At 40.7% G+C, this 13,724-nt stretch overlaps 1 protein-coding gene across 4 annotated transcripts in view; it reads left to right on the plus strand.

Annotated features, from left to right (window-relative positions):
- Positions 1-2,836, plus strand: part of SPDL1 (spindle apparatus coiled-coil protein 1) — a 33,662-nt gene extending 30,826 nt beyond the window's left edge. For all 4 annotated transcript variants that reach the window (XM_069555996.1, XM_069555995.1, XM_069555997.1 and 1 more), the window contains exon 12: positions 1,980-2,836. In XM_069555996.1, the coding sequence (XP_069412097.1) occupies positions 1,980-2,127 (148 nt within the window). In that variant the 3' untranslated portion in view covers positions 2,128-2,836. The remainder of the gene's footprint in view (positions 1-1,979) is intronic.
- The last annotated feature ends 10,888 nt before the right edge of the window (positions 2,837-13,724 follow it).

Here is a 13,724-nt window from a genome sequence, read left to right on the forward strand (position 1 = left end):
CTGCTATTCTTGGGAACTCTTCATTCAGATGCTTATATCTTTCCTTTTCTCCTTTGCTTTTCACCTCTTCTTTTCACTGCTATTTGTAAGGCCTCCCCAGACAGCCATTTTGCTTTTTTTGCATTTCTTTTCCATGGGGATGGTCTTGATCCCTGTCTCCTATACAGGGTCACAAACCTCATTCCATAGTTCATCAGGCACTCTGTCAGATCTAGGCCCTTAAATCTATTTCTCACTTCTACTGTATAATTGTTAGGGATTTGATTTAGGTCATACCTGAATGGTCTAGCGGTTTTCCCTACTTTCTTCAATTTGAGTCTGAATTTGGTAATAAGGAGTTCATGATGTGAGCCGCAGTCAGCTTCTGGTCTTGTTTTTGCTGACTGTATAGAGCTTTTCCATCTTTGGCTGCAAAGAATATAATCAATCTGATTTCGGTATTGACCATCTGGTGATGTCCATGTGTAGAGTCTTCTCTTGTGTTGTTGGAAGAGGGTGTTTGCTATGACCAGTGCATTTTCTCAGCAAAACTCTATTAGTCTTTGCCCTGCTTCATTCCGCATTCCAAGGCCAAATTTGCCTGTTACTCCAGGTGTTTCTTGACTTCCTACTTTTGCATTCCAGTCCCCTATAATGAAAAGGACATCTTTTTTGGGTGTTAGTTCTAAAAGGTCTTGTAGGTCTTCATAAAACCATTCAACTTCAGTTTCTTCAGCATTACTGGTTGGGGCATAGACTTGGATAACTGTGATATTGAATGGATTGCCTTGGAGACGAACAGAGATCATTCTGTTGTTTTTGAGATTGCATCCAAGTACTGCATTTCAGACTCTTTTGTTGACCATGATGGCTACTCTGTTTCTTCTGAGGGATTCCTGCCTGCAGTAGTAGATATAATGGTCATCTGAGTTAAATTCATCCATTCCAGTACATTTGAGTTCGCTGATTCCTAGAATGTTGACGTTCACCCTTGCCATCTCTTGTTTGACCGCTTCCAGTTTGCCTTGATTCATGGACCTGACATTCCAGGTTCCTATGCAATATTGCTCTTTACAGCATCGGACCTTGCTTCAAGAAAATAGAAGTCACATCCACAGCTGTGTATTGTTTTTGCTTTGGCTCCATCCCTTCATTCTTTCTGGAGTTATTTCTCCACGGATCTCTAGTAGCGTGTTGGGCACCTGCTGACCTGGGGAGTTCCTTTTTTGGTATCCTATCATTTTGCCTTTTCATACTATTCATGGTGTTTTTAAGGCAGGAATACTGAAGTGGTTTGCCATTCCCTTCTCCAGTGAACCACAGTCTTTCAGACCTCTCCACCATGACCCACCTGTCTTGGGTTGCCCCACAGGCATGGCTTAGTTTCATTGTGTTAGACAAGGCTGTGGTCCTAGTGTGATTAGAGTGACTAGTTTTCTGTGAGTATGGTTTCAGTGTGTCTGCCCTCTGATGCCCTCTTGCAACACCTACCATCTTACTTAGGTTTCTCTTACCTTGGGCATGGTTCACGGCTGCTCCAGCAAAGTGCAGCCGCTGCTCCTTACCTTGGACGAAGGGTATCTCCTCACCACCACCCTTCCTGATCTTCAACGTGGGATAGCTCCTCTTGCTCCTCCTGCGCCCACGCAGCCACAGCTCCTTGGGCACGGGGTGGCTCCTCCCAGCCACCCCTGACCTCGGACACAGGGTATCATTATATTTTAATTCTTTATTTTAGACTTTGCCATGACTTTTTATCAGCCTTAAAGATATTTCTTTAGACATTTGAAAAATTAAGCCTATTGATAGAAAATGTTTTTAGTGAGGCAGTGATTTAGTTTTTTTTAATTGTATTGGAATCAACTGTAATTTTTCTTCTTAAATACCTTAAAAAAATCACCTTGTCTCATTAAGAGATCCATTATACTATATAGGATTGTTTCTTCTTTAATTTTTCCTGACCACATTTGAATTCAGAGTGGATGCTTTAATGCCTGTAGGTTAGCTGCTGAATCAAGGCTTCAAAGAGAAGTTAAACAAGGGAAAGAAACTGCAAGCAAACTGGAAAAAGCAGCTTGTAAGAAATCACATCCTATTGTATATGTATCCTCCAAGTCAACTCCAGAGACCCAGTGCCCTCAGCAGTAAAGACTTTTCCTTCATGAGAATAAGGTACCACTTGCCCCAAAGATTGCTCTGAAGCTTAAAGATTGCCTTTATCTGAGGGTACCTTCTTGCAGCCTATTTTCCTTCTACTCATTGTGCCAGGAACTGGTATTTTCATGCTTTGACCAAACATTCAAAATGTGATTGTGATTCTAACCAGGAGAGTTCCTTAAGTGAAGAACTGTGAATCACAGTGAATAGACTATTAACTGAAGGAAAGTGTTATTATAAATCTATTGAATCCATTGTGTATAGATTATTAAAGTACCTTCAGAGCCATATATACTTGAAAAGAGAACACATTATATTTTCCTATATACATTTTTATGAACGTAATTTTCCACTATGTTGTGAAAATAGAAAACTTTGTTTAAAAATATATTGTAACTAGATTTTGTCAGTGTTTAAAGCATATATGTTCATCTTTGTATTCATCTACATGATTTAAGTTTTATTTCGATTACATGAAAAGTACAATTTTGAAATGTAAAATAAAGCTGCTATAATTTATCTCCTTTTTTTTTTTATTCTGCATAGATTATCAAAGCAAATAAAAGAAGAAAAATGAAACCAGGGATTCTTAACTCCCTGGTACATACAATTTTTGTATATATATATATATATATATGCACACACACATAATATATATTTTCAATTCTAAACCTTCCAAATAAAGACTTTTTTCCTGTAAGTGATTATAGCCTGGTCTGTAACTTAATTTCATGTATACATTCGGTGGTGTATTAGTTGAGAGAAGAGAGATTTATTTTAAGGAATTGTGTTTTGCACATAAGGAGGCTGACAAGTCCAGAACCTACCCAGTGGCCTCTCAGGCAGTAGACCCAAAGAAGAGCTGATGTCATAGTTAAGTCCAAAAGCTGTCTGCTGCAAAAGTTCCCCTTTTTCAGGGGAGGTTAGCCTTTTTTTTTTTCAATCCAGGGCTTCAACTAATTACATGCATAGGCCCACCCACATTCCGGAGGGAAATCTGCTTTACTCAAAGGCCACAGATTTAAGTGTTAAACTCATCCAAAAGCACACACAGAAACATCTAGAATGATGTTTGACAACATTTCTAGGCTTTATAGCTCAACCAAATTGACACATCCTTAACCATCACATTGGGTTAATTAGATAAGTCTATTGAAATATATTGTTTGCGTCCCTGGTAGCTCAGACAGTGAAGCGTCTGCCTACAATCCAGGAGACCCGGGTTCAATCCCTGGGTTGGGAAGATCCCCTGGAGAAGGAAATGGCAACCCACTCCAGTACTCATGCCTGGAAAATCCCATGGACTGAGGATCCTGGTAGGCTACAGTCCACGATGTCGCATTGAAATATATTAGGTAAAAAAGGAAATTGCCTTTCCCTTCTAAATAAATCGAATAATAAACTAGTTTTAATTTGTCACAAAAAGTATACTCTAAAGAAGCTACAAGTTTCATATTAAATATTTCTTATAAAAAGTAGCTGAATGGTTTTAACCTGAGGATAGTAATGAATGACTACCATATTCCTTGCATATTATAGAATATAGATCAGTTCTTTCCAACACTGAGTTTGTCATGAATTAGGTGCTAGTGGTATAAGAATAAGCCTTCAGAGCTCACAGTTTAATAGACCCATATACATGAATAGTGGTAGTTGGTGGTATTACTAGTAATCATAGTTATATCTAACGTTTGAATATATCTAATGTGCCAAGCACCTGTTTAAACCCTTTCACATATTACCACATTTAACCTTTCTAACATCTCTGTGAGCTAGATATACCCTACTGATGCTCATTTTACAGATGAGGAAATCAAGGTATCAAAGAGGTTATTTGTCCAAAGTCACAGTTTAGTTAAGTTGCTCAGTTGTATCTGACTCTGTGACCCCATGGACCATAGCACGCCAGGCCTCCCTGTCCATCACCAACTCCTGGAGCCCACCCAAACCCATGTCCATTAAGTCAGTGATGCCATACAACCATCTCATCCTCTGTCATCCCCTTCTTCTGCCCTCAATCTTTCCCAGCATCAGGGTCTTTTCAAATGAGTCAGCTCTTCACATCAGGTGGCCAAAGTATTGGAGTTTCAGCTTCAGCATCAGTCCTTCCAATGAACATTCAGGACTGATTTCCTTTAGGATGGACTGCTTGGATCTCCTTGCAGTCCAAGGGACTCTCAAGAGTCTTCTCCAACACCACAGTTCAAAACCATTAATTCTTTGGTGCTCCAGGGTTACAAGTGTTAGTAAATGACACAAGTGTTGTAGACGTTTAAGTTTGTATAGAGTGCTATAGGAATCAAAAGAAGGAAAACAACAAACTGACTTGGGGCTTTTTTAATTTTCATCATTTCTAAACTTAGATTGCTTCAGAGGTTTCCTAAGCCACAGAGAATAGCATTACAAGTGGAAGAAATAGCTGTTCAACCAATAAATGTATGAAACAACCTCTTTAATTCAGCAAACTGAAGACTGAAATGGCTGGGTGTATGGGGCTTGTGAAGAAAATTGTAAGAGTAAACAGAATCTGAAGAGATGGCTAGGACCAAAACCATGAAGAGTGCAAGTTAGGGAATCTGTTTTACAAACAAAGATTTATAAACAAAATGAGCAAGTGTGTTTGAAGGTTGAAGAATAGAGATGACAACAGAACCTTATCCAATTCTGCTGAGTCTTGAGTCTTTTAGGAAAATATTCTGAAAAGTCGGCACACTAAATAATGAAAAAACTGAATAATTGATAGAAGCAAAGCAATTACTGAACAAATTTAAAGGGTTGAATGCTCAATTTAAAAATTATTGTAAAAATACTCTAGGGGCATAATGGAAAATGAATTTAGAAAAAGATAAGAATGGAGGCTGAAAAAAGCTAGTTTGGCCATTCAGTAGACCAGGTAGGAAATACAAGTGTGAACAGTGGAAATACAGAGTGGTGGTTGGAGTTGCGATATTATTTTAAGAAGCAAAGTATTGAAGAGTTAGTTGCTGGCAAAATAGGATGTGGTTCTCTGGGAGAAAGGAATATATCTGCTACATGTGGATTAGTTGTGCTGGTAACAAAATAGGGGTGGAAGGTATTTCAATTTTGAGGAACACCCTTATTCAGGTCCCTGTGGGGTGCCCAAGTTGGAGTCAAGGGAAGTGTTCATGTATGTTTACATGATCGAAAATGTTTTCCAAACTTTCATTTTTATATAGAAAATGTGAAACTAAGATAACTATTAATAATAGGCACTTTTCCCCTCATCATTAGTCAAAGGTAGCTTGAGGGTCAGATGTTTATAATCATAGCCTTGATTTATTGTTTTCACTGATTAGACATAATAAGCCCTGTGTACGGGCCTAGAACAAAGGTGACAAAGTAATTATGCTTTCTTGCCTCGAGTAAAGTTATCGGTGTATGCATGCATGCTAAGTTGCTTCAGTAGTGCCTGATTCTGCCACCCTATGGACTGTAGCCCACCAGGCTCTGTCTCTGGGGTTCTCCAGGCAAGAATACTGGAGTGGGTTGCCATGCCCTCCTTCAGGGGATCTTCCTGACCCAGGGATCAAACCTGCTTCTGTCTCCTGCATTGGCCGGTGTGTTCTTTACCACTTGCTCCACCAGGGAAGCTCCTAAGGTAGTGGTGGAAGGGTGCTAATGTTTATTGATTTGCTAGGTAATTTGCCTGTGTTATGTCTCTCAATATTTACCTAGTTTAGCATAATAGTTACTATTGTAGCATCTGTTGTTAAACTGCTTGTGTTGAAATCTAAACTTATCCACATAAATGTTATACTTAAGCAAGTTTATGACTCAAAGAGTGGTTTGTTGAGGTAATCCTTTAATTTTTTTTAATATTTATTTAAAATATGTGGGGCCTTCCCTGGTGACTCAGTGATAAATAACCTACCCGCCATGCAAAAGATCCCATGGACAGAGGAGCCTGGCGGGCTACAGTCCATGGGGTCACAAAGACTTGGACACAACTTAGTAACTGAACAGCAACAACTGTGGCTTCCCAGGTGGCGCTCATCATAAAGAACCTGCCTGCAAATGCAGAAGACATGAGAAATGCGGCTTTGATCCCTGGGTTGGGAAGATCCCCTGGAGGAGGGCATGGCAACCCATTCCAGTATTCTTGCCTGGGAAGTCCCATGGACAGAGGTTCCTGGTGGGCAACAGTCCACTGGAACACAAAAGAATTGGATACGACTTAGTGACTAATGGACTTCCCTGATGGCTTGGAGAGTAAAGTGTCTGTCTGCAATGCAGGAGACATGGGTCCGATCCCTGGATGGGGAAGATCCCCTGGAGAAGGAAATGGCAACCCACTCCAGTACTATTGGAAAATCCCATGGATGGAGGAGCCTGGTAGGCTACAGTCCATGGGGTCGCAAAGAGTCGGATACGACTGAGTGACTTCACTTTCACTTTAGTGACTAAACAATAACAACAAAATATGTGCATCCAAAGTAAAATCTACAAGAGGTTTATTTAAGGAAATCTAGCTTCTGTGACTTACTTCCTCCCACCAGGAACCATTTAAATTTCATGGTTTATTTTTCTCTCTCTTTTTTCTTTGTCTTTCTACATAGCAGATATAGATAGTAGGTAGATAGAATCTCCATTATTTTTCTTGGATAAAATAGTGGGTGACATCAGAGAAGATTTGTGGATAAGAAACAACAAGAGCCTGTCCCTCTACAAAATCTGATTATAAACTGGCAAGAATAGTCAGAACCAAATTTAGATTCTGGGAAAAAAATCAAGGATTCACAGCAATAAAGTGAACAATTAATTAAGAAAAATCAGCTGAATCTGGGCATTCCAGGAAATCTCCGATGATCACTAAGCTAATGGAATGGAGATTTCAGTAGCTAAACACAGCAAAGAACACAGACCTTACAAAATCAGTTCAGAAAAATCATGTAAAAATTTGAAGCAATGACTACAACATGGAGCAACAACCAACTAGGAAGGGAGGAGAATCGGGTTTTCAACATGGTCACAGTATAGTTCTGTGTCTATGATGTATCCCAGGCAAGAATATTTGAGTGGTTTGCCACTTCCTTCTACAGGGGATCTTCCTGACTCAGGAAGTGGGTCAAAGAGATCAACTTCCAACAAAAATCACAAGACATGCAAGAAACAAGAATATGACCCATACATAGGAAAAATGAAATTAGTAACCACCCAGGAGGAAGCTCAGACATTGGACTTGCTAGATAAAAACTTTAAATCAACGATTTAAAATACAAAGAACTAATGAAAGGCATGCACAAAGATCTAAAGGACCGGCAATGCCAAATAGAAACTACCAACAAAGAGAAAATTATTTAAAATATGTGTGTGCTAAGTCGCTTCAGTCATGTGTGACTCTAGGCAGCCCTATGGACTGTAGCCCATCAGGCTCCTCTGTCCATGGGATTCTCCAGGCACGAATCCTGGAATGGGTTGCCATGCCCTCTTCCAGGGAATCTTCCCAACCCAGGGATTGACCCTTCATTTCTTTTGTCTCTTCCATTGACAGGCAGATTATCACTAATGCCATCTGGGAAGCCAAAGTTGTTCAGTCGCTGAGTCCGACTCTTTCTGACTCCTTGGACTGTAGCCCACCGGACTCCTCTGTCCATGAGGATTTCCAGGCAAGAAAACTGGAGTGGGTTACCATTTCTTTTTCCAGGGGATCTTCCTGAATCAGGAATCGAACCTGTGTCTCCTGCAGCGGCAGGCAGATTCTTTACCCACTGAGCTACCAGGAAAGTCTTAAAAGGAGCCAGATAAAATCTCTGGAGTTTAAGAGTATAATAATGAATGAGAAACTAGAGAGATTCAACAGCAAATTTGGCCAACTGAGATTATTTCGGCTATGGAAAATGGAAAATCCCACAGACAGAGGAGCCTGGTAGGCTGCAGTCCGTGGGGTCGCTGGGAGTCGAACATGACTGAGCAACTTCACTTTCACTTTTCACTTTCATGCATTGGAGAAGGCAATGGCAACCCACTCCAGTGTTCTTGCCTGGAGAATCCCAGGGACGGGGGAGCCTGGTGGGCTGCCGTCTCTGAGGTTGCACAGAGTCGGACACGACTGAAGTGACTTAGCAGCAGGAGTAGCAGCAGGCTAAAGAAAAGAATGAAAAAATATGAACAGAGCTTAAGAGACCTACCAGACACTATAAAAGATAGCAACATATGCATAATAGGAATCCCAAAAAGAGAGAAAGGGACAAGAGCATATTTGAAAAAAATAAAGACAATTGCAGTCCAATATCCTTGATGGTTGTTGCTGTTGTTTAGTTGCTAAGTTGTATCGGACCCTTTTGGGACCCTATGGTCTGTAGCCTGCCAAATCCCCTCTGTTGGAGAGAATTTCCCCTCTGGGAAATATTTCCCAGGCAAGAATACTGGAGTGGGTTGCCATTTCCTTTGCCAGGGGATCTTCTCAACCCAGGGATCAAACCCACATCTCCTTCACTGGCAGGCAGATTCTTTACCACTGAGCCACAAGGGAAGCCATCTTGATGGACATAGATGCGAAAATCCTCAACAAAATACTAACTAGTCAAATTCAACACATTGTAAGGATCATATAAGATGATTGTTGGATTTATTCCAGGGATGGAAGGATGGTTCAGCATCTACAAATCAGTCAGTGTACTATACCACATTAATGAAATGAAGGATGAAAATTATATGATCATCTCAATAGATGCTAAAAAAGCAAAAATAAGCAAGTAGAACTGTATTACATTAAAAAACTTCTACACAGCAAATGTAACCATCAACAAAATGAAAAGGCAATCTACTGAAGGGGAGAAAATATTTGCAAATCATGTCTGATAAGGCACTGACATCCAAAACATATAAAGAAATCATACAATGACAAAAAAAAATAAGCAATCTGATTAAGAAATAGAAGACCTGAACAGACACTTTCCTAAGGAAGACATACAGATGGCTGCCATGTTATGCTTAACAACATCATCGACATGTGAGCTCTTTGCAGTTCCCTTCTTCCCCAGGAGTTCCCTTGCTATCACCTGGATGGTGGCCCCTGACCTGTAGCCTCTGGATAGTCTTATGCTGTGAGGAACTTTCTCAGGCAGTCCTGTCCAGGTGCCATGCAGTAAAGCTTACTGTGGGTTACTGCCTTTCATGGGCTTATCTTTTTTCTGCTTTAGCCTCCAAATTCCCAAGATCCCTTATTAGATGAATTTACATATCAAGAAGACATTACATAATGGGAAAAGTGTCAATCTATCAAGGAGGTAGGACAATTAACAAATAGGCACCCAACAAGAGAGCCTCAAAACATCTAAAGCAAAAAACCTGAATTTTGAAATTTGCCTGTGGCTTCCATACAATCTCAGTGAAAATTCAAGCAGGCTTTACTGTAGAAATTTAAAATGTGATTCTAAAATGTATATGGAAATGCAAGGAACTGACGCAACTGGAGAAATTTCAAATGAAGAATAAAGTTGGACAACACATACTACCTGATTTTGAGAATTACTATAAAATTGTGTCAGTCTGCTTGTGGGCAGGGCTGGAGGTCAGTGGGTCCTGGGGCTGATGCCCGTCCACCAGGGGGCAGAACTGGGTCCCAGGGTCTCTGGCTACTGGGCCCTGGGGTCCTGGGCTAGTGCCTGCACACCAGGTTTGGGGGCCAAGTTCTGGGTTCTCTGGTGGACAGGGCTGTATCTTGGTGTGGCTCTAGGCTCAGGGGCTCCTAAGGCAGCCTGCCGTCTGCCCAGCTAGTTGCTTGGCTTGAGGTAGCACAGTACTGCCGAGGATAAGCTAGTGGGTGGCACTGGCTCCCAGTGCTGATGAGGTAGAGGGGAGACTCCAAAACGGCAGCCAGCCCCCATGTCCACGTGGTAGAATGTGTTCCCCAAAATGGCTGCCTCCAGTGTCTATGTCCCCAGGTGAGCTCCAGGTACCTCCTGTCTGTCCAGGAGGCCCTCGAAGATCAGCAGTTGAGTCTGACTCAGGCTCCTTTCAGATTACTGCCTCTGCCCTGGGTCCTAGAGCATGTGAGATTTTGTGTGCACCCTTTAGGAGTGAAGTCTGTTTCCCACATCCTACTGGGTCTCTCAGAAGTCAGTCCCACTGGCCTTCAAGGCAAAAGCGTTCTGCAGTCTTTTCTTCCCAGTCAAGGACCTCTGGGCTGGGGAGCCTAATGTGGGTCTCAGACCCTTTCTTCCTTGGGGAGAATGTCTGCAATTGTAGTTATTCTCCGTTTGTGCATTGTCTTCCCAGATATGGGCTGTGAGTCTACCTGTACACTGCCCATGCTACCGGTCTTGTTGTGGTTCCTTCTTTATATCTTTGGTTGCAGAAGATCTTTTCTGGCAGATTCTGGTCTTTCTTATCAATGGTTGCCCTGTAAATGTTGTCATTTTCGTGTGCCCATGAAAGGAAGTGTGTTCACGGTCTTCCTACTCTGTCATGTTAGCCAAGCTCCCCATTATTAAAAAGGAGATGGGCTCCCTTTGCAGGCTGGAAAGTGAGTGGAAAAGAAACAAAAGGGAAAACATGGGCCCAAAGACAAAAGCACCATAATATTCAGTTCAGTTCAGTTGCTCAGTCATGTCCCACTCTTTGTGACCCCATGGACTGCAGCAGGCCAGGGCTCCCTGTCCATCACCAACTCCCGGAGTTTACTCAAACTCATATCCGTTGAGTCAGTGATGCCATCCAACCATCTTGTCCTCTGTCATCCCCTTTTCCTCCTGCCTTCAATCTTTCCCAGCATCGGGGTCTTTTCCAATGAGTCAGTTCTTCCTATCAGGTGGCCGAAGTATTGGAGTTGCAGCCTCAGCAACAGTTCTTCCAATGAATATTCAGGACTGATTTCCTTTAGGATGAGCTGGTTTGATCTCCTTGCTGTCCAAGGGACTCTCAAGAATCTTCTCCAACACCACAGTTCAAATGCATCAATTATTCAGTGCTCAGCTTTCTTTATAGTCCAACTCTCACATCCATACATGACTACTGGAAAAACCATAGCTTTGATTAGATGGACCTTTGTTGGCAAACTAATGTCTCTGCTTTTTGCTATGCTGTCTAGATTGGTCATAACTTTTCTTCCAAGGTGGAATCACCTTTTAATTTCATGGCTACAGTCACCATCTGCAGTGATTTTGAAGCCCCCCAAAATAAAGTCTCACTGTTTCCACTGTTTTCCCATCTATTTGCCATGAAGTAATGGGACAAGAAGCCATGATCTTAGTTTTCTGAATGTTGAGTTTTAAGCCAAAGTTTTCACTCTCCTCTTTCACTGTCATCAAGAGGCTCTTTAGTTCTTCTTCGCTTTCTGCCATAAGGGTGGTGTCATCTGCATATCTGAGGTTATTGATACTTCTCCCAGCAATCTTGATTCCAGCTTGTGCTTCATCCAGTCTAGCATTTCTCATGATGTACTCTGCTTATAAGTTAAATAAGCAGAGTGACAATATATGGCCTTGACGTACTCCTTTCCTGATTTGGAACCAATCTGTTGTTCCATGTCCAGTTCTAACTGTTGCTTCTTGACCTGCATACAGATTTCTCAGGAGGAAGGTCAGGTGGTCTATTATTCCCATCTCTTGAAGAATTTTCCACAGTTTGTTGTGACCCACACAGTCAAAGGCTTTGGCATAGTCAATAAAGCAGTAGATATTTTTCTGAAACTCTTGCTTTTTCAATGATCCAATGGATGTTGGAAATTTGATTTCTGGTTCCTCTGCCTTTTCTAAATTTAGCTTGAACAGCTTGAACAACCATAATATTATTGGACTCAGAACTTCCTCCCGATTCCTCCATCACTGAAAACAAAAATTCTTTATGAAAGACTGTATACTTCACTGCACTGACAGAAGGGGACACCCTTTGACTAGGAACTTTGTAGAAGTACTCCAGAATTTTGATGACATAGACTAAAGCTGTAAAAATCTATTATGTGAAGGAAATGAAACAAGACTGCTTCATGAACTTCATGTTCTCCCCCTCTCAAAAGCCATTTGAAAGAGAAGCAAAGTATAACACAACACTCGAAACTAAGAAAACTGATCTAGAACAGACTTTTAGGGTTTTTAAATAGAGAAAAAATATTCAGAACTCAAGCAGAAAATATCAAATAACTTAGAGTGATAAGATAATACTTTCCCAAAACAGCATTCAGAAAAATGTCTCAATATTGTTTAAAAAAAATTTTTAAGGAAAAAAAGTGTGTGAACTGTTTTATTTTCATTGAATCTATCCTTGAGGCATCAAGACCAAAGGAAAACAGTTTTAAGCATGCTAAAATTCAGTGATTTTTGTGCCTATGAACCCTCCCTGAGGATCATCCAACAAAAGATGAGAGGGGAAATTTTTGCAAAAGGACCAAAGGATTGAACAAATAACAATGTGTTGTGGCTAATTAGAGACCGATTTCTCACTGTTGGGCAAAGAAGTGAAAATGAATGAAGGGGGAAGCTAGATTAATGAAAAAGGTGGCTAAAAATGAACCTGTGACATTGGATTGGAATTGGAGGTGTTGATATAAACTCATGATTTTTGAGAGATAGATTTTAAAAATTAGAGTGAAGATATGCAATTACATATACACACATATATGCAAGTACATATAATCATACATACACACACACACATATATATACACTTACATATAAGTGTTTGTATATTTCCAAGTCTATCCGTTGAACCCTAGAAGCAATAACATCTCAGTAGCAATAAGTACATGTACACATTTAGCATACAGATCTTGGTTTCTTAATGTAATTCTGCACTGATATGAACCATTTCTTTCAGAACTGGCTACATTCAGGATTAGACTGAGAATGAATGAGATAAGCCCTAAACATCTTGTCTGGAAAAGTAGGAAAGTGGTCACAGAATGATGGGGGCAACATGATGATTCCTGCTGTCCAAATCTAGGACAATTTGAGCATAAAAATAAATGATTGTTGCTGAATAACTAAGTTGTGTCTGACTCTTGCTACTCTGTGACTGTAGCCTGCCAGGCGTCTCTGCCCATAGGATTTCCCAGGCAAGAATACTGGAGTGGGTAGCCATTTTCTTCTCCAGGGGATCTTCTCGGCCCATGGATTGAACCCATGTCTCTTGCATTGGCAGGCGGATTCTTTAGCACTGAGCCACCAGGGAAGCCCTCAATGAATAACAGTAATGGATTATAGACTATTGTGTAAAATAGGAAATCATGAGCCCATTTTGTTTTAAATAAATGAATAAATCCATGAATGAATACACAATTCTCACAGTAGAATCCTATTTAATAAAAGTGAAAAGAATGACAGAATTTTAAGAATCTCTATTTGATAATTATTATAATAATAAGTGTTTCAGTAAAGAACTGTCAATAAATGATACTAAAACTAGTGGACTAAAAGTATGATGAGTTAAAGAATATTTCTGTTTATTGACTATGCCAAAGCCTTTGACTGGGTGGGTCACAACAAACTGTGGAAAATTCTTCAAGAGATGGGAATAACAGACCACCTGACCTCCCTCCTGAGAAATCTGTATGCAGGTCAAGAAGCAACAGTTAGAACTGGACATGGAACAACAGATTGGTTCCAAATCAGGAAAGGAGTACGTCAAGG

The sequence above is a fragment of the Ovis canadensis genome, chromosome 16 (genome assembly GCF_042477335.2).
Source record: "Ovis canadensis isolate MfBH-ARS-UI-01 breed Bighorn chromosome 16, ARS-UI_OviCan_v2, whole genome shotgun sequence".
In the NCBI taxonomy this organism is placed as follows: Eukaryota; Metazoa; Chordata; class Mammalia; order Artiodactyla; family Bovidae; genus Ovis; species Ovis canadensis.